The sequence below is a fragment of the Tasmannia lanceolata genome, unplaced genomic scaffold (genome assembly GCF_043159265.1).
Source record: "Tasmannia lanceolata isolate RefF3 unplaced genomic scaffold, GAP_Taslan_0.1 ptg000013l, whole genome shotgun sequence".
Lineage (NCBI taxonomy): Eukaryota > Viridiplantae > Streptophyta > Magnoliopsida > Canellales > Winteraceae > Tasmannia > Tasmannia lanceolata.
The window spans coordinates 4,828,121-4,853,666 of record NW_027518690.1 but is presented as its reverse complement, the minus strand read 5'-3'; the positions used below and the strand labels follow the sequence as shown (position 1 = coordinate 4,853,666).

The window sequence follows — 25,546 nt, the reverse complement described above, 5'->3', positions numbered from 1 at the left end:
TCGGTTTCGGGTTCGGTTTGACCTCCAAACTGAACCGAACTGAAATTTGAATCAGTTTGGTTAAACCAAACCGAAACCGAATTTTCGGTTCGGTTCGGTCAATTTTTGTCACCCCTGAGCAGGGGACGTCAAGGGTTCTTTATTTGGATGTAAATATATATTCCCATCTATTTACTTTCCTTTACCTCGTAATTTGATCGGATAGTCAGACAGTGAAAAAATACTAGCATTTGAAAATTTTGTAGCCGCCAATTAATGTCATCTTCATAATAATTGGCAACCAAATGAATTCTTAGTTACCAAAATCCAAAGAAAGGGAAGTGAAATTTTAAGTGGACATCATTAGTAAAATTAAATTGATGGATGATATTGAAATTGATAAAGGGTTTTGCTAACGAGCAATGGAAACATAAATTTACATATGATATGAGAAAAAAGTTTCAAACAAAACATGTGTAAAACTCTCAAACCATGGGTAAATTTATGTTTCCAATGCTCTTTTTAGCAAAACCCATTGATAAATGAGAAAAGAGAAGGTACTCCCTGGAGTAGATAACTTATCTCTTGATAAATATCATTATCAAGTTACAACTTAAACCCCTAAAATTTTTGACAACCGATTGTGAGTCCAAAACATAATGTTGAGTCCAATAATTGGTTTTGACTCAAAATCCATTGTCACAATCTGAAACGAACAGGGTTAGTAACAATCTTTGGCCATGGTGATTGTGGTGGTTCAACATCACTCTCTAATCTTCACCAATTGCAACGTATGTTATATAGTAGCGAGGGGGCACAAGGACTTTGAGCAACAGGGAAGAGAAGAAGGGAGAACGCCATTGAATTTGCACAAATTTAATAGAAAATACTCTCCTCTTCAAAATTCAAGTTCATATTACCTATAAATTTGTAAATATCATCTAAAATTAGAAATATAAAGAATTCAGTGACAATAAAATGATGTCGCTCTATGATAACTTACTTTGATGGTCTAAACAAGTGAATTAAGAAAAATGAAGAGGAAAAGAAAAACTATATTTCTACTCAAAGACAATCAAAACTCTAAAATTCATCAAGAATGAGGAAAAGTGAATAATTCTTTACTCGTAGCCCCTCCAAATTTTGTTGCAATATCTCGTCTCCTCTCTCACTTGTCCAAGTGCCAAACAATCCTCAGAAAAGAACCCCTTCTTAGATCCTTTATTAATCCAAGGGTATAAATCATATTTGAGTACATTTTATGTGTATTTATTTGCACAAAATTCCTTGAAATTGTTAAAGTATAAAGAATAAGTAATTGCCTTCTCCAATAGCTCAAGTTTTTGGACTAACTGGTTGTTTCACATGGTATTAGAGCTAAAGGTCCTGAGTTCAAACCTCCTTGATAGCAACAATCCACATGCAATGGCCAAACCAAAAAGAGGGGCCACACCCCGAGGGGTGTGTGTGGAAGGTTTAAAGTATAAAAGAATAAGTAACGCCTTCTCCAACAGCTTAAGCATTTGGAGTAATTGGTAGTTTCACAGAAGTATACATGACTAAATAATAGAAACTCTAACAGCTTAAGCCTTTCGAGTAATTGGTTGTTTCACATGGTATTAGAGCTATTGCTTCATCATAGGTCCTGGGTTCAAAACACAACTCATTGATATTAAAAATCCACATGTACAACACCCAAAAAACGAGGGACCACAAGTGATTGGGACCGTCACCAACATTGACAGCTTAAGCTCTTCTCAATAATCAGTTGTTTCTAAGGGCATCTTTATCTAGACTTACCATTTATGTTGTTTTCGGTGTATGTAGTGTGGATAAAAAATCGTTGTATTCTATTAGATGACACAATCTGAAAGATAATCAACAACAAAATGCACCATAAATTTATACCTTTGCCGATGTCCCGATCGAACCAAAAGAATGACAAATTCAACGACTGGAACTAATCACAATTAGCTGAAGTAAATAGTAAAATTAGATGAATTATCTAAAATGAATCAAGTGCTATATGCTCTTGGGAAAATCTCTCACTTCCAATCATAATCTCGGTTCAAATAGGGTATAGAGATGAGACCGTTGATATGCAAACTCAATAAAAACTCATTGACCCAAATAAAAAATGGTCATGAAAAATGAGGACAAAAAATGCTACACAAGGAGCTTGATTAGAGATAAGCAATTTTGATTTCATGTGTATTATAGAGGTGATTAGACCACTAATATAAGAGAATTTAACATGCATTTTTAATCAGTCATGACATTCAAGCTATTAATGGTCATTAGCTTTAAATGGGTGTATTAATAAAGATCGTTTATTAGAAATCAATACAATCAGAGCCCACAAGAGAACATCCACATCTCCAGTCATAGCCATAACTATAATCATAATCACAACCATGGCTCGGAGCGCGTGTGCAGGGTAAAGATTTTTCCTCTCTCTCTCTCTCTCTCTCTCTCTCTCTCCATCATTTGGAAAAACAACTTCATCTTGTAAGCTAGATCTCCATCGTTGGGAAAACAACTTCAACTTATGAGAGTTATCGATCTCCTCATTGATGAAACTAAAGTTTTGAAGACCTTATAAAAAAATAGCCTTTGACTTTGGTGGAAAATGAAAATTTGAAACAATTCTTTTTAATTGAAATACATACTTGTGTTTAAGCTTTATAAACTAACTTTTTAAAGCTTTAAAAACTAAAAATCCCCCACATGTTTCAAATGCAAAAAGGAATAATGCATAAGCAAATGTGTCTTTTGGACTTGAATTTTGTTTAGTATAAGTGCATCAGGTTAACAAGAATTTGGTGAAAAGATGCCTTGTACCAACTTTCTTTTAAATTTTTAAAACTTCCATGCACTGATCTTAGCGGGGAATTCAACGTAGTAGATGCTATAAGGACCACCTTTGTCCTAGATAGAGCACTCTCCCTCATGCGCATTGGAAACTAAACTTCGATGCGTCAAGTCTTGGTAATCCAGAGTCGACAAGTATTGAAGGTCTTCTCAGGACTTATGTAACTAATTAGGCATTTTCAAGTCCAATTGGCGGAAAGATTCTAACTAGTTAAAAAAATTCGAACTGCTTAATGGTATTTGTTTGGTTGTTAGAATCCCTTGGACCATCTCATTATTGAGCGTGATTTTCTTAATGTGATTTGGTGGACCAAAAATAAGTCTATTCATCTTTGGAGTTTCTTGGTTAAGAGGGGTCACAAGATTGATTTGAGGCACGTTTGGCACTCAACAATATTGAAGCTGATCAGCTATCTCGATCAAAAGTTGACAGTAGTTTATGTTTTCTGATTACCTCCACACCCCCTCCCTTCCCGAGGACAGGCCATTCTTCTTTTTCTGTATGTTTTGTGCTATTTTGTTCTCTTTGATCTTGTAGTTTTAGACCTCGTCGGTTTTTCCATAGATTAATGATATTTCTATCATTAAAAAATCATATGATAGAAATCACACTGATATTGAACCTGAAGGATCTCAAAATGCTGAAGACATAGAAGTGGGAATGGTTGAAGAGGGTCAGTTAACACCGAAGGAACAGAAGGGAGACAGAAGAGTTCAAAGGGTGAAGCAGAAATCTAAATGGTTGAAGGATTACATCTAGCTGATAAGGAATTATAAAACCACTGTCTTTCAGGAATAAATAAAAGAAAATCTTAGCTGTTAGTTTGTTAGGAAAAGTACCAACGGCATTAACTGTTAACTTACCAACTTCTCCAATAGCTCAAGCTGTTGGAGAAAGGCAGTATTTAATCTTTTTATACTTTAACACTCCCCCTCACGTGTGGCCCCACTTTCTAGGGTTGGCCTACACGTGGCACATGTGGCCCCACTTTTGGGTTTAGCCATTGCATGTGGATTTTGCTATCAAGGAGGTTTGAACCCAGGCATTTGCTCTGATACCATGTTAACTTACCAACTTCTCCAATAGCTCAAGCTGTTGGAGAAAGGCAGTATTTAATCTTTTTATACTTTAACATTAACTGTTTTACAATGTATAAAAAGAGTGGGTGTTGTAATGGTCAGGGTAATGAATAAAAAAAAAAAGAGTTCCTTTCCTTTTCTAACTCAGTTTTCTGACTTCTTCCTCTGTTTTCTTCCCTTTCTTGAATCTTGGAAACCTAGATACTAGATCTTACTGAGGTGGATCTTGTATCATTGGTGCTTTCATTGACTCTGAATTCCTAAGATCTGCTACCTTCACATTCAGTCAGCAATGGCGGATAGCACGCTCGCCCAATCAAAAATCGACGAACAGTTTAAACAACAACTCAATGATTTGAAGCTTCTACAATCTCAACAACATGAAGAACTAGTTGCCATGATCAAACAGCTTCAAACCATACCTCCACCTACTCATTTTCAACTCACCAGTAGTGAAGATCATACATCTGGTAATTCTGAAGCAAGAGGTATTGTTTCAATCCAATCAAATTCAAGTAAATTCATTCGAATGGATGTACCAAGATTCGATGGATCTGATCCAGTGGGCTGGATTTTCAAGACTGAGCAGTTCTTCAACTATTATGGTACATCAGAGGAGCAGAGATTGGCCATTTCTTCATTTCATCTTGAAGGGCCAGCTCTTGCCTGGTTTCAGTGGGCGACATCTAATAATCTCTTACATTCTTGGAAAGGTTTTCTTGATGCTATCAAATTGCAATTTGGACCATCGCTGTATGAGGATTTCAAAGGAAAATTAGCTAAACTTCACCAAACGTCATCAGTTGAAGATTATCAATCAAGATTTGAGGAGTTATCCAACAAGGTAGGTAAGTGGCTTATCTGAATTTTTTCTCATCATTTTTTTCATGTCAGGCCTTAAACCAGAGCTTGAAAGAGAATTGTTGGTCTTACAACCTACTTCTTTATTACAGACAATTTCTTTAGCTAGGATATACGAACAAAAATATGAGGATATTCGAAAATCTTGGAAATCATCATGGATTAAGCCCTGAAATGCTCCTAGTTTGCTTCCGATTCCCTCTTCTAATCCAGTTAAAGCTCTTCCTGCACCTCATTTGAAACAATTGCCGATCCGTACACGACAACTTACTATGGAAGAGATGAAAATCAAAAGAGAAAAAGGACTGTTATTTCTGTGATGAGAAATATGTTCCAGGCCATGATTGTAGGCGTCGTTTGTATCATCTTACGGCCCTAGATGATGTCGAACCAGATATTCTTGGTGACGATGGTCTAATTGATTTACCTGAGACTTCAACTGAACCTAGTCCTGCTACTTCACCAGCGGAAATTAGTTTTAATGCCATGGTTGGCCAACTGAACCCAAGCACAATTCGTTTGACAGGAATCAGCTCTTCCTCTGCTATTAATGTCTTAATTGATAGTGGATCTACCCACAACTTTGTTAAGGAGAAGGTAGCTACCTCTCTTACATGGGCTGTTGTTCCTATCACACCCTTTAAAGTCCTTATCGGAAATGGGGAATTTTTGCTTTGTACAAAGAAATGTCTAAATGTTAAGACTTTCATTACAGAAACATGTTTTTTCAATGGACTTGTTCATTTTACCAATCAAAGGGGCAGATATTGTTCTTGGCATTCAATGGTTAGCTGAATTGGGACCAATTTTGACTGATTACAAGTTATCTACAATGGAATTTACTTGGTAACGGCAACAAGTGAAGCTGATAGGCGAAACAGATTTGAATAATATTCCTCTTAAACTGGCTCAACTGAAATGTTTAACGAGGTCCAATTTAATAGCTTCTTGTTTCCAGTTGTATTGTATAGACAATCCTCTGTCATTCAAAGAAACAATTATGATGGAACCCATTGTATTTTCCAACGATTTACCATTAGAAATCTCATCCATTTTGAACCAATTCCAGAGTGTTTTTCAAAAACCAACAGGACTTCCTCCTCAAAGGGAAATGGATCATCAAATTCATGTGTTACCTGGATCTCAACCAGTAAATGTGAAGCCCTACAGATATCCTCACTTTCAGAAAACTGAAATAGAGAGATTGGTTAAGGAAATGCTACAGGAGGGTATCATTATCCCCAGCATAGTCCATATTCTTCTCCAGTTCTTCTGGTAAAAAAGAAAGATAGCACTTGGCGTTTCTGTGTTGATTACAGAGCATTGAATGCGATTACAATTAAAGACAGATTTCCTATTCCGACCATTGACGAACTCATGGATGAGCTCTATGGAGCAGCTGTCTTCTCTAAACTTGATTTGAGATCTGGATATCATCAGATTCGAATCATACAAGAAGATTGTGCCAAAACAGCTTTCCGTACGCATGAAGGGCATTATGAATTCTTGGTTATGCCGTTTGGTCTTACAAATGCTCCTTCAACATTTCAAAATACTATGAAGATGATTTTCACACCTTTTTTACGAAAAATTGTCATTGTATTCTTCGATGACATCCTTGTCTATAGCAGCTCTATCAATGACCATGCAACTCATTTACATTCTGTCCTTACCTGTTTAGCTCATCACCAGCTCTTTGCTAAGTTGAGCAAATGCAAATTTTGCCAAGTCAAAATTGATTATTTGGGTCATTTGGTTTCGAGGGAAGGTGTGCAACCAGATCCGGAGAAGATTCGAGCTCTACAAGAGTGGCCAATTCCCACTAATCTCAAGCAACTAAGAGGTTTTCTTGGCCTAGCGGGTTACTATCGCAGATTTGTTCATCATTATGCTACAATTGCAGCACCTCTCACTAGCCTTCTTAAAAAAGATGCCTTTAATTGGTCTTCAGCAGCTCAAGTGGCATTCACTGAGTTAAAGGTACTCATGACTCAATTACCAGTGCTTGCCTTGCCGGATTTTTCTCAAGAATTCGTTTTGGAGACAGATGCCTCTAGTATTGCAATTGGAGCGGTGTTAATGCAAAACAAACACCCTATAGCATATTTCAGTAAGAAGATGTCTGTTACAATGTCACTTGCCTCAGCTTATGACAAAGAGTTATTTGCTATTACGGAAGCTGTAAAGAAGTGGAGACAATATTTGCTGGGCAGGAAATTTATCATTTATACAGATCATTGAAGTTTGAAAAACTTAATGGCTCAAGTAATTCAAACTCCAGCTCAACAACAATACCTTTCAAAATTGCTGGGTTATGATTATTCTATTTTTTTTCAAATCTGCCAAGGAGAATCAGGCCGCTGATGCTTTATCAAGCTTTGAACACACCCCTTCTACTCTTACCACACTTCAGTCTTGTCAATTTCAAATGGCAAGGTCAGTACCGGTGTTGGATATATCAGGTCAAATCCTGTTAGAAAATAGTACTGATCCAGAACTTCTTGAAAAGCATGCAGAAGTGCTGAATGGAAGTGTTTCATCAGAATTCAATGTCAGAAATGGTATCCTTTTTCATAATTCTCGAATTTTTATTGGCTCTACCTCACCATTGAGATACAAAATACTCCATGAATATCATAGCGCAGTCAAGCAGGACACCCGGGGGTTGTAAGAACTACGAAGAAAGTTTCTGCAAATTTTTTCTGGATTACATTGCTAAAAGATGTTAAACAATTTGTCCAAGATTGTATCATTTGTCAGCAGACTAAATATTCAACCACTCCGCCAGTGGGGTTATTACAGCCCTTACCAACACCACTCAGAATTTGGGAAGATGTTACAATGGACTTCATCACTCATTTGCCACTTTCAGAAGGTTTTACAACTATAATGGTTGTTATTGATAGGTTGTCGAAGCATGCACATTTGGGTGCATTGCCAACACAATTTAATGCAGTTAAGGTTGCCCAACTCTTCACTGAAATAGTGATTAAACTCCATGGACTACCAAAATCGATTTTCTCTGATAGAGATCCAATTTTTACCAGTAAGTTTTGGACTGAGCTTTTCAGATTAAGTGGAACATCATTGAATCTTTCCTCCGCATATCATCCACAATCAGATGGTCAATCTGAAGTTTTAAATCGGTGTGTCGAGCAATACTTAAGGGCTTTTTCCAAGATACTCCTCGGAATTGGCACAAGTACTTATTGTGGGCTGAATACTCTTATAACACTTTTTTTCATAGTGCCATTCAGTTGACGCCTTTTGAAGCAATCTATGGCAGAGCTCCTCCAACATTACACACTTACATTCCAGGTACCACGTCTGTTGAAGCAGTGGATACAGAATTGCAACATCGAGATAAAATTCTGAATCTACTCAAAGCTAATTTGACTCAGGCTAAAGCACGAATGAAAGGTATGGGAGATAAAAAAAAAGAGTAGATAAACACTTCGATGTCGGTAAGTGGGTTCTGCTTAAACTCCAACCATATCGCCAACAATCTGTTCATCATCGTACTTCTCAGAAGTTGAGCAAACGTTACTATGGTCCTTATGAGATTATAGCTAGAGTGGGTCCAGTTGGATATAAATTACAGCTACCAATAGAGAGAGTCCCATACATCCTGTTTTTCACATCTCTCAGCTTAAACCATTTCATGGACCAATTCCTCAATCATGTTGCACATTACCAGATCAGAGTTTTAACAACCAACCTGTGATTACACCCTTGGCTGTCCTAGGGACCCGAGTTATTCTCCAAAATGATAAGCCTGTGACACAAATTCTGGTACAATGGCATGGTCTTTTACCCGAAGATATATCTTGGGAAAATTTGACCGCACTCCAGTATGACTATCCTCATTTGAACCTTGAGGGAAAGGTTCCTTTTCAAGCGGCGAGCAATGATAGAAATCACACTGATATTGAACCTGAAGGATCTCAAAATGCTGAAGACATAGAAGTGGGAATGGTTGAAGAGGGTCAGTTAACACCAAAGGAACAGAAGAGTTCAAAGGGTGAAGCAGAAATCTATATGGTTGAAGGATTACATCTAGCTGATAAGGAATTATAAAACCACTGTCTTTCAGGAATAAATAAAAGAGAATCTTAGCTGTTAGTTTGTTAGGAAAAGTACCAACGGCATTAACTGTTTTACAATGTATAAAAAGAGTGGGTGTTGTAATGGTGAGGGTAATGAATAAAAAAAAAGACTTCCTTTCCTTTTCTAACTCTGTTTTCTGGCTTCTTCCTCTGTTTTCTGACTTCTTCCTCTGTTTTCAACCCTTTCTTGAATCTTGGAAACCTAGATACTAGATCTTAATGAGGTGGATCTTGTATCATCATATGATCACATTTACACAATTAGAGGATGTTTGAGGACTATAAATGAATTGATCAGTTAGAGCCCATCGGATGGGCAACAATCTAGATCCAACAGGTCTTCGATTTTGTGTTTTTTTTTTTAAATTATAACTTTTTTATAGTTAGACTAAGGTTTTTTTGTGGGCATAATCAGTGTTTAAAAACTCCTTGACACGACAAGGTACTCCCCCGAGTCGACAAAGATTTTTCTTGGCCGTGTTCCGCGTTGCACACATCCGCGTTCCGCATTTTGCCTTGTAGAGTCAATAAAAACTTCTTTGACTCTCCCGAGTTATGACCGCGTTGACCGCGTCAACTGCTTGGCCGCATCCGTGCCGAGTTGACAAGGATTTTTCTTGTCCGCATTCCGCGTCACATCCGCATTTTTAAACACTGGGCATAATTCCAGTATGGGCATAATACTTTTACTTTGGGAAACACTAAAATAACTTTGGGCCTTCAATTATAACTTTTGCATTAAGGAGGACCAAATCCCTTGTAAAATTGATAGAAATTCTATGTAGATTATATGAAATTGAAGGCCCTTTTGTCATTGAACACCTCACCTCCTCACACCTCACACCTCACACCTCACACCTCACCTGTTGTTGTCTATATGAAGAAAAAATAAAAACCATAAAATAATACAAGTGTTGAAGACAAATAGCCAAAGGGCATAAACAAATGGTTAGTGAAGGCCCAATCCAAACAAATTGGAACCATACAGATGGAGGGTGATGCTGACAACAGCTATCAAACAAAAGAGCTAAGGTGTAAAGGGGAAGGTAGCTGTGACTTATGAGCATTCCATTGGATGCCCCACCTTCATTTATTTTATAACAAGTTGGGAAGGGAGTTGATATCAGCACTCATTTCTTTTGATAACGGCACTCCTCACTTCATCAAACACTTTTTTATTCTATTAAATTTTAACACTTTTTTGTTTTGTTTGAATGATGAGATATTTATAAAAAAAGAAGAGAAACAACAAAGAAAGCAACCAGAATACAACAGATACAGAGCAAAACTTGAGGGGGGAGAAAGTCAAAAATCTAAACAAACAATTAGGAGAAAATTTCGCCCGAAATTCCGAAATAAATATTTTATTTAATATTAAATTTCGGTAAAATATTAAATTAATATTAAAAAAACAGTTTTTTTGGGTCAAATTTTGGAAAAACCGAAATTTCAGCCGAAATAAATGACCGTTTCGGTTTTGGTCAATTTCGGTGTCGGTCTCCACCGAAATCCGAAATCCGAAATTTCGGTCGAAATTTTAAACCATGATGACAGCCACAACTTGCAGTTGGTGGTGCCATGAGGTGCTTACGATGGATCGACATGGATCGCACGTGAGAAGCTGACCATGTAGAAGACAAGATGGGGGCGTAGGACCCACATGTTATGAAGGTCAAAATCAAGTCTCCAACTAATCCTTGATACACTATTTATGTGATGATTGAAGATAAAATGATATTCCCACCTCTTTTTCCAGCTTTTCCAGCTCCTCATGTTTGTCTTTTATTAAAAATGGCTGCATCTCCACCTCCTTTTGTTTGTATGTTCATGGAAATAAAGTCATTTTTGTCAGGAAAAGACAAACAAGAGTGGGTGGACATGCTGAGAAAGAGGTGGAAATATCATTTCTCTATTGAAAATAATTGCTAGATTGCATCACTTCTAATAGAAAAATTAGGGATTAAAATCATGACACCTAAAGGTGGGCATTTAAGTTCATGCCATGATAAAAAGTTAGATAGAGCCCACATATGTTGTGTGTACTCCATGTCTAATGCTGATGAGACAACACCTATATATAAAGAAAACAAGGTGCACATCTTCCTAGCAATATAAATATCTAAACAAACATTTAGGAGAAAATTATAGAAAATAATAGTTTCAATGGAAAAAACATTCCATGGAATATAAAAGTACATGGTTTAGGTTTGTAGTTTTCCTTGAAAAACATGGGTTTTTTTTTTTTATTGTTATTATTATTTTGGAAAAAAATTCCATGGAAAAATGAGATTACCAACCTTTGGAAAATCCATTTTCCATGGAAAAAACTCCCAAAAAATTCACAGCATCCAAATTTGAGTCCAAAACTGATTATTGGCATCAAAATTAAACATAAATTTGATTATAATAATCAGTTTTAATTTCAACTCACAATTGGTTCTCAAAATCCAATACAAATCGGGCCTCAGTGTTGTAGTATATGATTAGGAAAGACAAACAACAATCTGCAATGTAAATTTATTTAATCTCTATTAATTTTGGAATTCGAGAATTAATCATGAGTCCAAAACTAATTATTGGACTCAAAATAAAATCAAGTTTGTGTCCAACAATCAGTTTTGGACACAAAATCAATTCTCAAAATTCTAAGGTCATGTTTTCTTTGGATTTAGAGAATCTATTTTGACTCCAAACTTGATTATTGGACTCGAAATTAAACGTAATTTTGAATGTAATGATCAGTTTTGTACTAAAAAACCAACTAACATAGCCTTAGATGTTTGTGAGAGTGGGTTTACATAAAAAAGCAAAAGTTAGAAATAAAATACTCTATTTTTTATTTTTTTCATTTAAACCAATATTAAAAAGAGCGGAAAAAATTAAGGGATGACCCTCATAAACAAAACCAAGCCTCCCTCTAGAGCCGAGTTCATGACACACACACACACATACACACACACACTATAAACAGTGTAATTATTGGCTAATATCAATATTTTAATCTTAATAAAAATCTTAAGCAGTTGGGTGGTAACTCGTGGTGTTATTTTGCAGCTAATATTATTGGCTAATATCAATATTTTAATCTTAAAAAACAGAGGGCATCTTTCCACTGAGTATATCATTTGATTAGTGAAAATTCCTAATTTATTAATAAGTATAGCTGTTAAGATGAACACTAAGATCTAGCACTCACGTGGAAATATATTTTATAAAATGCTAGTTGCATTGAGTTAATTTTTTCCATATTAAGGCCCTATTCTTTTTGGATTATGAGAACCGATTGTGAGTCCAAAAAAAAGCAATGAACAGCTCACATATATGGCTGTTATTAGCCATATATTAACAGACATAGACCAGACAAGTATGCATACCTTCTCTTATTCATTCCCTTTATTAAAGAAATGATATGGGCACTCTTTGTTTTGATAAGGGCACTCCTAACTTTAGCAAACACTTTTTTTTATTGACTCTTGGTAGCTATTTGGTAAGGAAAATGATATCCCCGTTATTTTGATAAGGATACTCCTCGTGTTATTAAACACTACTTATCTAATGAGGGTGTTCATTATTTGGTTATAACCGAATAATTGAACCGAACCGAATTGGTTTGGTCGGTTCGGTTCGGTTTTCTTCCTTTTCGGTTCGGTTTTGGTTTTTTTTTTTTTTTTGGAAATCCGGTTATTCGGGTTCGGGTTCGGTTATCTCAAAAAAAAAATTCGGTTAACCGAAATTATGGATAAAAATCATTATTTCCCCCCAAAAAAAGTGCTATATGGTCACTCCGTAGGATGATCAAAACCGTCCATTTGATTGATCACAACTTAATTAGGTTGTGCTCAAAAAATCATTTCGATAGGATGATCCTAGCTCCCGAGTTTTTGCTTTTTCTCCCACTATTTGGTTATAACCGAATAACCGAATTTTTAATCGGTTCGGTTTCGGTTCAGTTTTCAGAAATTTCGGTTCGGTTTCGGTTGTTGAAATTTGATAACCAGAATTATTTCGTTTATCAAATTTCGGTCTATTCGGTTCGGTTATAACCGAACGAACACCCCTAGTTGAAGGCATAGTTTCAAGACTAGGCCGAGTTGACTCCCTTAGACCTTGGTTAACATAAAAGCATAAAATAAAGAGAGGATTACCATTATCATAACAAGGGAGTGCGATATCATTTGCCTTTTATTTTATTCTTTTTATAAGAATAAATAAATTTTGTTAACCAAGATAAGCTTGCTTACTAAGAGATTAATACATCAACTTACTCAAGAACTTGCTTGGAATCAAAATAATTTAGTTTAAGTGCGAAAATATCTTCTCATTTCGTAATCAGGTCTATTTCTAAGGATCAGATTCACCATTAGTGACTCAAGATTATATGTCTTATATAATCACCATTATGCTAATTAAATAATGAGAAATGATAGAGTGAAAGAAGCCTGACCTTTCAGTTTCAAAGTGGTCCCCACACCCGATCAGTTTTACGTCATGGGTCCCACATCTAACAACTTTTCATGGAAGATCCAAGAGTTGATAAGCTTGAATATGCTTAAAAATGAACTGGAAACTTGATCTTTCTCTTATTATATTCCTTTTAAGGATTATGACCTAAGTGATAATAACATGAGGCCCCAATGTCCAAGTCATGGGTTCCACTAGCACAAGTGGCTACACATCCCTTTCTATCAAGTGCAAGTGGTTATATAATCATAGCATTTACTAAGATCACATGGAATTGATTTGGGTTCAATTAACTTGCCAGAAAAGAAAAAAGAACCCCCCAAAAAGTAAGGGCAATGATAAATTCACATTCCCTGTGGGATAATTCGCACCCCTTTAAAGGAGGGTACGTGGCATACTTTTATTCTTTTTAAAGTAAATTCACGTTAAAGGGGTGCGAATTATCCTACAGTGGGTGCGAATTTATCATCGCCCAAAAGTAAAATATCTAATTAATTCCAGGTGCCACGCAGCCAAAGCCAAGCAAGATACCCCAAAATTAGCTGAAGAATATGTTTTACAATTATCTTCGCAATAGATATAGATCATTTCTCTCAAATAATATATACAATGGTGATTTTCTCACCTACTTCAGATCCCATACTACTCTTAAACATTATCCAGTGTAGGGCTCCATTTGCAAGTTTCACGGATAACTTCATTACCTTCATGAGTAAGATCATCTCCCTCTTATTACGAGCTTATATGAGAGAGAGAACGGTTTCTACACACATGTGTAGATAAGTTATCTACACACTAGCTTAAAATACAGTGGAGGCCCACATTGTTTTGGTGATCCAAACCATTCATTTGATTGGCCCTCACATAGATAGGGTGTCAACAAAAAATCAGCTCCATAGGATAATCCTAACCCTTCGAACCGTGGAGGCAAAAAATGGATAGATTTGTGAAGGTTTTATACACGTCCATTTTACCTCCACAAATCTCTGTGTGGAAATTGTACATTCACCCCCCTTTTTTACATGGGAGAGCCCCTCTAGTGTAAAAGAGTATTCATAAATACATTAGAGGGGTCTGTCCCAAGTAAAAAAAGGATGAATATATCACCATGATTAGTAAAATCCCCCTTCCTCTTTATATAATAGATATATCAGGGGTCTAGCCCTAGAAGGTAGCGGCTTGGACACACAGGGTGGACACATTGAAGCCATGGGTTTTGTTCAATTAATCATAATCAATAGGAAATTTTCTATGTTAAGCTGTAATTGAGCATAAAAATGATTTTTTCTTAAATGGGTTTTCTCTAATGGGAATTGCTTCCAAAGGAGACAAGCAGAGCCATAAGCACAGGTGGATATAAATTAAAAGATTTTAATGAAATAAGAGATTCCTTTGAAGTACACCTTCCCATAATGATGTGATGAAAGCTGTCTGAGGCGTTTTAATTATTCCACTGCCTCCCCATCCTCAACACAGATGATGATAAATGGGAGACAGTCCCCAAACACAGAGTAAAGAGAAAGCAATTGAAAACCAAGCCCATTTGTCAAAGCAACCACATGTAATAAAGAACTGAGATTACAAGCATAGAGGAGCAAAACTATAAACAAAGAAGGAAAGGAACCCACTTATCTTACAAGAAAATGTATGAAAATAAGTGCCTTAAAAAGCATTCTGTTATTCGAATCCCCATTAATTTGGCCACCCAATTGGCAAAGAGTGCCATTGATCCAAGAGAAAAAAATTTCACTCGAATCTTCCAGCTTTGCTCTTATCAGATTTTGGAACATTTTTTTAGTAGGATTCTGTTAAAGTATAAAAGATAAATAACGCCTTTCTCCGAAAGCTTAAGCAGCTTTTGGAGAAGCTGGTAAGTTATTTATGTTTTATACTTCAACAGATTATGTTTCTTTCCACGTAGAATGGACCTAATTAAGACAAATTTGATACTCATTTTTAAGTGGAAAAATGGGCATAAAATTTATTTTACGCCCATTTTACATCGAAAGAAAGAACGGAGAGAAAAATAAAGAAGAGAAAGAGAAATCACAGTCAGATTTTCTTCTTGGCAATTGCCTGCTCGTCTCCTAAGATTCATATTTGAATTGAAAAGAGCAACATATCATAAATATCTCTACATGTAAAATAAATAAATAAACTATCAACATGTCGTGATTGGCGTGATGCAGTGGGCCTCACCGATGTGGCCCATCGTGTGGCTCTAATCAGCTTTAGACTTCTCTTTAGTTACATCCTTCCCTTAATTTCAATGTTAATTTAGATTTATTGATGTTAATAGAAATGATTTTGTCTATAAACTGTACACAGAGATTCAGTGTACAGACAACTCTCAATATCGATGGGCCATAACCGAAAAATCGCATTTCAGATTTTTCTATCAACCCTATGAAAAGCTAGATTTTGGATGGTCTACATGAGAAAACCCATCAATTAGATTAACTGGATTGATGGAAATGTTAATTGATTGAACAGTACAAGTAGGTTATATACTGAGCTTATATGTATAGATTATATAAAATATCATTCCTAGCATATATAAATTATCATATACCTGTTTATCTTTGATGTCTCACCACCTTCTGTGGTAGTGAATCCACAGAGAGAGAGAGAGAGAGAGAGAGAGAGAGAGAGAGGGCTTTCAATGGTTATATCAAGGGACCCACCACACCAATGAAAACCACAAACCATCCAAATTAATATCTTGCCTCTTTCTAAGGACTGGGGCACACACCATGCAAGCTGCAAAAAATAATCAATTTCATGGAGTCTCCTCTGCCAGAAGTATAAAACTCAGCTTATTTAATTAATAGCTTGGACCCTAATACTGAGTATTCAATATTAAAATGAAACCCTTTATTGCAATTGGGTGGAAGTGACATAAGTTTAAATTGATCTATTACTGACCCAGAAAAATATACAACTCAAAGATACACCAATCCTTTTCAAGAGCTCTATAAATTACTGTTATAAAAATTGATTTTACATCTCCCTCTTTAGGACTAACTCAGTAAAATTTTATTCTTTTGTCATATATAGAATTGGTAATTTTTCTAATGAATTTTCAGTTCTACTTCTGCCATTTTTCCACCAATGTTTATTGCCATTTTTATGACATTGAAATGGTAGAAAATAAGATCCTTTACATGTCAAGCAGTGAAATTAAGCTTCATTGAATACAAAATAAGAAGAAATTTCCTTGTTTTTTTTTGTTTACTATATTCCATGGTCATGGGAACACCATGTCACCATCCATTATAGAGCTTGTGGTATTCTCACTGGGTCAAAACCAAAGTACAAGAGAAATAAATAGAAAATGATAGAAATCTCTTGAAACCCAAGAGTAAGACCAGATGATCCGCCATTTTCTCCCATATAATAAGAAAAAAAGTAGGAAGAAGTACATCATCTAATATGTATATGCCTGATGTTCCTCATGGAATTGAAGTCCTTTTACATGAAATAATTAACAGAGTTGATTTAAAGCTTTGATTTTGCATACAAGCCACAACATTGGATTTTTCATATGAACGGTTTTTTTCACAAAGATTTGTTTAGTTCTCTTAGGCAGCTGCTACCCTTTCGCCATTGCTCGAAGCTTCGGATCCTGCGGTTGAAGAAGCTTCTTTCACAATGGATGAAAATGAACACTTCTCTTTTCTCTCATCTTGATTCAGTTGCTGTTGTCTGCACTCTAAACTGCAAAAGGCGGTATCACCCCTAGAAAATAAAAGAAAAGAACAAATGGGTTAGATGGAAAATGAAAGATTAGAGAGCATGGAATTATATTTTCCAAGAATTAAGAACAGAATGGGTCAGAAAATAACAAAAAACTTTATAGAGTAAATAAATACTACCATATTGAAAATCACCCCTAGAAAATAAAAGAAAGGAACAAATGGGTTAAATGGAAAATGAAAGATTGGAGAGCAAATAGTTATATTTTCCAGGAATTAACAACAAATGGGTCAGAAAAATTGGAAAATAACTAAAAAATTTATGGAGTAAATAAATACGAACATATTCGAAACGGGTTTTTCTAGCGTCCATGGCAGAAGGCATTTCACGGATGGCTTGTTGCATGTGAGAGCAGCCACACTGGCTCACTTTTCAGCAGATTCTGTCTTCATTAATGATGTGGCTGCTCTCACATGCAACAGGCCATCTGCGAAATACCTTCTGCGATGGACGCTAGCAAATCCCAATCAAAACAGCTTTTACATGGTCTGGATTCATAAATGTGCAAGAGAAGTTAAAAAATAGGAAGGAAATTTGGAATCTTAGAAAATTTCCACTAAACTAGTCAATTTTGAATAAAAGAGCAAAGAAAATTTCAGTCTAGTGTCACAATGTCACAGAAATGGTAAAAATGAAAAGAGTCTGTCAACCGCTAAGCATGGAGTTATTAAAAAAAATGGAAGAGGAAGGACTTAAGATAAAAAAAAAGAAGAAAAATGATCAGCTTCCTTTACAAACAATGGCAGGAACTTCTACAATTATTTTACAATTATAGCTTTCTTCTTTGTGTAAAGAGAGATGGCAAGCAAAACAGGAGGGCATATAAGTAAACCTTCTTTGATTTATCCTTACATGGCTTTCTTCTTTATGAAAAGGAAAGGAGAAAAAACAAACAAGAAAACAAAAGGAGAAAAATCAAAACAAAGAAACCTCATCATAAATATCAGAAACAGTAAACAGTAGAAAGAAGAAAATCCATTTTCCAAAGGAAAAAAACAGAATAAACCAAATGGGTGAAATTAGAAAAAATATAATATCCCAGAACAAAGATTTTTTATGGTGTAAGCCCACATAGTCCCTTATTTTTCAAAAATTACTGTACGACCCACACCATAGGATGATCCAAACTGCCCATTCGATGGGCCAAAACGTAAATAGGTTGTGCCCAAAAAATCATTCCCATGGGATGATCCCAACCTTCTGATCTAACGAAGTTTTCATAATAGTACCTCTATAGATCAGAGGGCTAGGATCATCCTATGGAAATAATTTTTGGGGCACAACCTATTTAAGTTGCGGTCCCTTAAATGGACGGTTTGGATCATCCTGATGTGTGTATAGCTCAGTACTTTATGAAAAATATTGGACTATACAAAGAAGAAAATTGTTGTAAGTAGAAGGTGGGAATAGAGAAGGGTGTGTATTTAACAAAATAAGGGGGGTACCTATACATGTAGATATCACGGCCAGGAGCTAACCGGCGCTTGCAGAGGCCACAAGCTCTCAAGAAATGAGATGTTACTATTTCTGGGGTGGGCTTATGACTTTCTTTGGGTGTGTACGTAATGAACGGTGGAGATGGATCGATGGGAGGGAGATCTACGGTGAATTCCTTCATGCTTGTGGTTCTTCTCATGTGTGGACGAGGGCGCTTTCCCAACATCATAGACTCTTTTTTCTGCTCTTTGAGCTCTGATGCAGAGAGGGAGAGAGGGAGAGAGAGAGAGAGATTTGGTGTTTAATTGAAGAGGAGAGGTTTGAGAAATTTAAGCAAAGAATGTGGACCGTTCAGCTACTAGTAGCACACGTCACTTTCTATTTTTGCCTCCCCTATATATCCTCTTCCGCTCCCCTACTTGCTGTAATTGTAAAATGACCAAATCACCGGCGCAGCCGGTTACTCTCTCTATCTCTCAGTCTCTCATGCGCGCATTGTTAATAAAACAATTAGGGTGCAACATGGGCGGGCTCAACCAGGAAAAAAGTGGGGTTGGATTGAGTTCAGGTCGGGTCGGGTTGAGGGCTTGGGCAACCCGACCTGAGTCAACCCGACATTTTTAATAATTTTTTTTATTTTTTAAGCTTAAAATCTCAGGTTGAACTCGGGTTGGCAAAAAGGGTTCCTCAGGTCAGGTCGGGTTGAACCTCGTCAGGTTGGAACTCGGGTCGGGTCAGGTTCGGGTTGGCCTCAACCCGACCGACCCGAGTTGCATCCGTAATTGTTATTATTATTTTAGAAGGAATGATAGAATGAAGGTCGTCCTTGCAAAAAACAGCTTCAAGGGTGCCTCTATTGGTCAGTTTCAGCAAAGTCAAGGCTGTTCGGTTTGGGTAATGATTTTTTTTTTCAAGGAGAAAAGTGCGGTATGCATGCCATAGTTTTGAGCAATTACGGATTTAGCGTACCTTTTAAAACAAGAATTAAACACGGGTGATTCTTCAAAAAGGGGTGGGAAAAAGACCCCAATACCCTTATGACAGAGTCCTCGTATGTTGCCCTTCCCGATGGATGAGAACGTCAATCATTATCATCAAAAAACGTTGAAGTTGCTCACTTTTCACGGAGTGCATGCATATCTTTTGGATAATAAAGGCTAACGTTTCTTTTGGCTTAGAACGACGACGTTATTAAACATTTTATTATTTCCCACGTCTCTTTTGGCTTAGAACGCCGCCAAATTCTTAAGTACCAGAATATCAAGTACGCCGTTGGATTCAAGAAACACCCATCGTTCAAAGATATCAAGTACGCGTTTGGATTTTAGAGTACGCCGCCGGAATATTGAGTACGCTGTCAGATTTTCTGGGTTCAAACATGTGTTCCAAACATATCGAGTACGCCACAGGAATATCGAATACGAGTACGCCGCCTGATTCTATAGAATGCCGCCGGAATATCAAGGAGTACGCCAACGGAAATAGGGTGTACGCTGCCGGACTATCGAGTACGCCGCCGAAATTTCTAAGTTCAAACATTTATTCTAAACATATCGAGTATGCCGCCGGAATATCGAATACGCCGCTAGATTCTAGAGAACGTCGCCGGAATATCAAGGGGTACGCCAACGAAAATAGGGTGTAAGGGGAAATAGAGTGTACTAATGGGTACGCCAGCTGAATCTCATACATAGAGGTTGTATTATTAGAAGACACCCACCGTTCTATGTTGATGTCCATGTGTTATGCATCCGATCGTCTATGCATATTAGCGACGGCTAAGATTTAAAAGAACTCAATGGACTCTGGGTTCAAAGAAAGATTTAAAATCCAAACGGCTGTGTATAGAGGCGCCAGCGTTCCAAAAAAAATTTCAACACTTGTCAAGCATCCATCTGTCTCTAGTTATTTGATTTCCGACGGCCAAGATAAAAACGAACCCAAGGTTCTATTGGTCCAAATACACATTCAGACGAACAAAAAGAAGCCTTGTGAAGCGCGTCATTTAATGGGCAGTAATGAAAAAGAAAAATTCTATTGATGCTAAAAGGGTATCAGGGTCTTTTTCCCATCCCCCTTTGAGGATTCACTCCTTGTTTAATTCTTATTTTAAAACGTACTCGAAATCTGTAATTGTTCAAAACTATGGCACACATTCAGTACTTTTTTTTTTTTCGCCCTTTTAGGATAATCCTTTAACGTGATTCGACGTAAAAAAGAATTAAAGTCTGCTCACAAATCACGTTAAAAGTGGGGCGCGGAATCCTACAGTGGGCGTGAAAAAATCATTTCTCTTCCGTTTTTCTCGTCACCATCTACCTTTTTGGGACCTTCATAAATGCACTTCGCTGAAAAATGACCAATAAATGAGCACTCTGCCTTCATAAATGCCTTTGAATCTGGTTTTTGGAAGGGCGCCCTTCATTTATTCAGTCCCACTCTCAATCTCCATAGCAGCACTCATTTATTAATACTCAAAGGACCATACAATGGTTTTGAGGAATCCATCTAGACAGGATCCAAAGCTATTCTAAAACATATCTACAATAGACAACATCGAAATATGACTAGGAAAACAAATATCGTCCTCATATTCATATTGGGTAAGGGCCAATCTATCACATTTGCTTGTTCCTCTCACTGCTCTGGAATGGTCACTCCATTTGTAGTACTGCTTGTTTCTCAAGTGAAAACACCCCTCCTTGACCAAGGCGCCCGTTGTTGTTCAGGTGAAAAACACCTCCATCTTGTTTTTTACTGCTTTGTTATTAATTAACCAACTTCTCCAAAAGCTTAATCGCATGTGGATTTTTGCTATCGGGAGGTTTGAACTCGATACCATGTTAACTTACCAACTTCTCCAATAGCTTAAGCTGTTGGAGAAAGGTGTTATTTATCTTTTATACTTTAACATTTGTCACTTTCAACAGGAAAAGAGGGATTGGAAGAGTTTCATGATCAGTGGTTTCAGCAGGTTTTATGAATAAAAAGGAAAGGAATATCTCAGTATTTTGGAACAAATTATATGGAAAAAGGACTATTTATTATTTGATCCATATACTGACATAAGAAGTCTAATACATAGGAGCAATATTGAAAATGGCGATGCATAAAAAAAACCACCAATACTAATACTGGCTAGAAGAATTGATATGACTGCTTTGGATGGCCCGATGCTGAATAAACCAACATTGTCCCATCTATCTGCTCAATACCAAAGGGATATGTAATTGACATTTTGTCTGGTTTACTAAATGTGGTCCCCATAATTAATTTGAGGGAGACCCTTCAATAAGAATACTGTGGGAGAGAAGCTGAACTTTCCAATTTCCTGTGTTTTCACATATAAGTACAATTTTCTAGTGATGCCATCTCCATAAAAGTGGGTTGTTCGCTATGGGGAGAACAAGCCAGTGATTATTTTATTCTTGGGTAGATTTGTTATCCTTGTTTTACATCAACCTTTTTTGTTGGATAAAATATTACTAGAATAAAATCGGTAAACAGAGAACAAGGTAATCTCAAGAAAACTCATGTAAGTAGGATAGCCAATATTTGGACAACTCGTCCAAGGATTTCAATCTTAATAGAGAATATCCCTAAAACGGCTTACGAGATGAAGGCTTGTATCATACTAATACAATACATGTGCTGGATTGGGTTCTTACAACCGTAATTTTATGGGTTCTTTTAGGTCATGTTTGGCTGCCATGAAATTTTTTTCTTTTTTCCAAAGAAAATTAGTTTTTCAAGTGGTAATAGAGGCGTAGTGAGGGTGGGAGAAGGACAGACTTGAGAGGGCATGAATGACGAGAGAATGAGAACTGGCTAAAAATCAGGGAAAAATAAATCATCTTTTGAGTACAGGTTTTTACTTTTTAGTGCTTTTTTAGCCTTTTTTTTACCCTCTTCTCACTCAAATCCCTCTATGGATTGTCCTTCTCTCATTGGGTAAGGTAATATTTCATGGAAAAAATTCCATGGTCAAACATGGCCATGCCACATATACACTTATTTTTCCAAGGAAAATATATGAGCCAGTTGCTTAAGTACATGTGAGACCCACTAATTCCACGATCCAAACCATAGCATGGTGTAAAAGATAAATGGTTTACATCATTGAACAATTCGGCACCACTTGTATTTTTAAAATGACTTTAGAACAAATTTTACAGTAAAAAAGGGCATAAAACAAAATTTCATGGAGTCTCCTCTGCCAGAAGTATAAAACTCAGCTTATTTAATTAATAGCTTGGACCCTAATACTGAGTACTCAATTATTAAAATGAAACCCTTTATTGCAATTGGGTGGAAGTGACATAAGTTTAAATTGATCTATTACTGACCCAGAAAAATATACAACTCAAAGATACACCAATCCTTTTCAAGAGCTCTATAAATTACTGTTATAAAAATTGATTTTACATCTCCCTCTTTAGGACTAACTCAGTAAAATTTTATTCTTTTGTCATATATAGCATTGGTAATTTTTCTAATGAATTTTCAGTTCTACTTCTGCCATTTTTCCACCAATGTTTATTGCCATTTTTATGACATTGAAATGGTAGAAAATAAGATCCTTTACATGTCAAGCAGTGAAATTAAGCTTCATTGAATACAAAATAAGAAGAAATTTCCTTGTTTTTTTTTGTTTACTATATTCCATGGTCATGGGAACACCATGTCACCATCCATTATAGAGCTTGTGGTATTCTCACTGGGTCAAAACCAAAGTACAAGAGAAATAAATAGAAAATGATAGAAATCTCTTGAAACCCAAGAGTAAGACCAGATGATCCGCCATTTTCTCCCATATAATAAGAAAAAAAGTAGGAAGAAGTTCATCATCTAATATGTATATGCCTGATGTTCCTCATGGAATTGAAGTCCTTTTACATGAAATAATTAACAGAGTTGATTTAAAGCTTTGATTTTGCATACAAGCCACAACATTGGATTTTTCATATGAACGGTTTTTTCACAAAGATTTGTTTAGTTCTCTTAGGCAGCTGCTACCCTTTCGCCATTGCTCGAAGCTTCGGATCCTGCGGTTGAAGAAGCTTCTTTCACAATGGATGAAAATGAACACTTCTCTTTTCTCTCATCTTGATTCATTTGCTGTTGTCTGCACTCTAAACTGCAAAAGGCGGTATCACCCCTAGAAAATAAAAGAAAAGAACAATTGGGTTAGATGGAAAATGAAAGATTAGAGAGCATGGAATTATATTTTCCAAGAATTAAGAACAGAATGGGTCAGAAAATAACAAAAAACTTTATAGAGTAAATAAATACTACCATATTGAAAATCGCCCCTAGAAAATAAAAGAAAGGAACAAATGGGTTAAATGGAAAATGAAAGATTGGAGAGCAAATAGTTATATTTTCCAGGAATTAACAACAAATGGGTCAGAAAAATTGGAAAATAACTAAAAAATTTATGGAGTAAATAAATACGAACATATTCGAAACGGGTTTTTCTAGCGTCCATGGCAGAAGGCATTTCACGGATGGCTTGTTGCATGTGAGAGCAGCCAGGCTCACTTTTCAGCAGATTCTGTCTTCATTCATGATGTGGCTGCTCTCACATGCAACAGGCCATCTGCGAAATACCTTCTGCGATGGACGCTAGCAAATCCCAATCAAAACAGCTTTTACATGGTCTGGATTCATAAATGTGCAAGAGAAGTTAAAAAATAGGAAGGAAATTTGGAATCTTAGAAAATTTCCACTAAACTAGTCAATTTTGAATAAAAGAGCAAAGAAAATTTCAGCCTAAATTTCAGTCTAGTGTCACAATGTCACAGAAATGGTAAAAATGAAAAGAGTCTGTCAACCGCTAAGCATGGAGTTATTAAAAAAAATGGAAGAGGAAGGACTTAAGATAAAAAAAAAGAAGAAAAATGATCAGCTTCCTTTACAAACAATGGCAGGAACTTCTACAATTATTTTACAATTATAGCTTTCTTCTCTGTGTAAAGAGAGATGGCAAGCAAAACAGGAGGGCATATAAGTAAACCCTCTTTGATTTATCCTTACATGGCTTTGTTCTTTATGAAAAGGAAAGGAGAAAAAACAAACAAGAAAACAAAAGGAGAAAAATCAAAACAAAGAAACCTCATCATAAATATCAGAAACAGTAAACAGTAGAAAGAAGAAAATCCATTTTCCAAAGGAAAAAAACAGAATAAACCAAATGGGTGAAATTAGAAAAAATATAATATCCCAGAACAAAGATTTTTTATGGTGTAAGCCCACATAGTCCTTTATTTTTCAAAAATTACTGTACGACCCACACCATAGGATGATCCAAACCGCCCATTCGATGGGCCAAAACGTAAATAGGTTGTGCCCAAAAAATCATTCCCATGGGATGATCCCAACCTTCCGATCTAACGAAGTTTTCATAATAGTACCTCTATAGATCAGAGGGCTAGGATCATTCTATGGAAATAATTTTTGGGGCACAACCTATTTAAGTTGCGGTCCCTTAAATGGACGGTTTGGATCATCCTAATGTGTGTATAGCTCAGTACTTTATGAAAAATATTGGACTATACAAAGAAGAAAATTGTTGTAAGTAGAAGGTGGGAATAGAGAAGGGTGTGTATTTAACAAAATAAGGGGGGTACCTATACATGTAGATATCACGGCCAGGAGCTAACCGGCGCTTGCAGAGGCCACAAGCTCTCAAGAAATGAGATGTTACTATTTCTGGGGTGGGCTTATGACTTTCTTTGGGTGTGTACGTAATGAACGGTGGAGATGGATCGATGGGAGGGAGATCTACGGTGAATTCCTTCATGCTTGTGGTTCTTCTCATGTGTGGACGAGGGCGCTTTCCCAACATCATAGACTCTTTTTTCTGCTCTTTGAGCTCTGATGCAGAGAGGGAGAGAGGGAGAGAGAGAGAGAGATTTGGTGTTTAATTGAAGAGGAGAGGTTTGAGAAATTTAAGCAAAGAATGTGGACCGTTCAGCTACTAGTAGCACACGTCA

The 25,546-nt window shown here is 36.5% G+C and overlaps 2 protein-coding genes across 2 annotated transcripts; both read right to left on the bottom strand.

Annotated features, from left to right (window-relative positions):
* Positions 1-16,720: 16,720 nt before the first annotated feature.
* Positions 16,721-18,888, bottom strand: LOC143889579 (FCS-Like Zinc finger 6-like). Its single transcript, XM_077393844.1, has 2 exons — positions 18,560-18,888; positions 16,721-17,096 (listed from the first exon to the last, which is right to left on the bottom strand). The coding sequence occupies exons 1-2, from the start codon at positions 18,778-18,780 to the stop codon at positions 16,940-16,942; spliced, it is 378 nt and encodes a 125-aa protein (XP_077249959.1). The 5' UTR covers positions 18,781-18,888; the 3' UTR covers positions 16,721-16,939.
* A 4,419-nt stretch (positions 18,889-23,307) lies between these two features.
* LOC143889578 (FCS-Like Zinc finger 6-like) lies at positions 23,308-25,507 on the bottom strand. The gene is made up of 2 exons (XM_077393843.1): positions 25,181-25,507; positions 23,308-23,709 (listed from the first exon to the last, which is right to left on the bottom strand). The coding sequence occupies exons 1-2, from the start codon at positions 25,399-25,401 to the stop codon at positions 23,553-23,555; spliced, it is 378 nt and encodes a 125-aa protein (XP_077249958.1). The 5' UTR covers positions 25,402-25,507; the 3' UTR covers positions 23,308-23,552.
* Positions 25,508-25,546: the final 39 nt, after the last annotated feature.

Bases quoted from the DNA above. Each gene is read 5' to 3' on its own strand.
- LOC143889579 (XM_077393844.1), bottom strand. From the start codon at position 18,780: ATGATGTTGGGAAAGCGCCCTCGTCCACACATGAGAAGAACCACAAGC. The intron at 17,097-18,559 runs GTACCCCCCTTA...TTTATTTTCTAG, and splicing joins CGTGATATCTACATGTATAG to GGGTGATACCGCCTTTTGCA.
- LOC143889578 (XM_077393843.1), bottom strand. From the start codon at position 25,401: ATGATGTTGGGAAAGCGCCCTCGTCCACACATGAGAAGAACCACAAGC. The intron at 23,710-25,180 runs GTACCCCCCTTA...TTTATTTTCTAG, and splicing joins CGTGATATCTACATGTATAG to GGGTGATACCGCCTTTTGCA.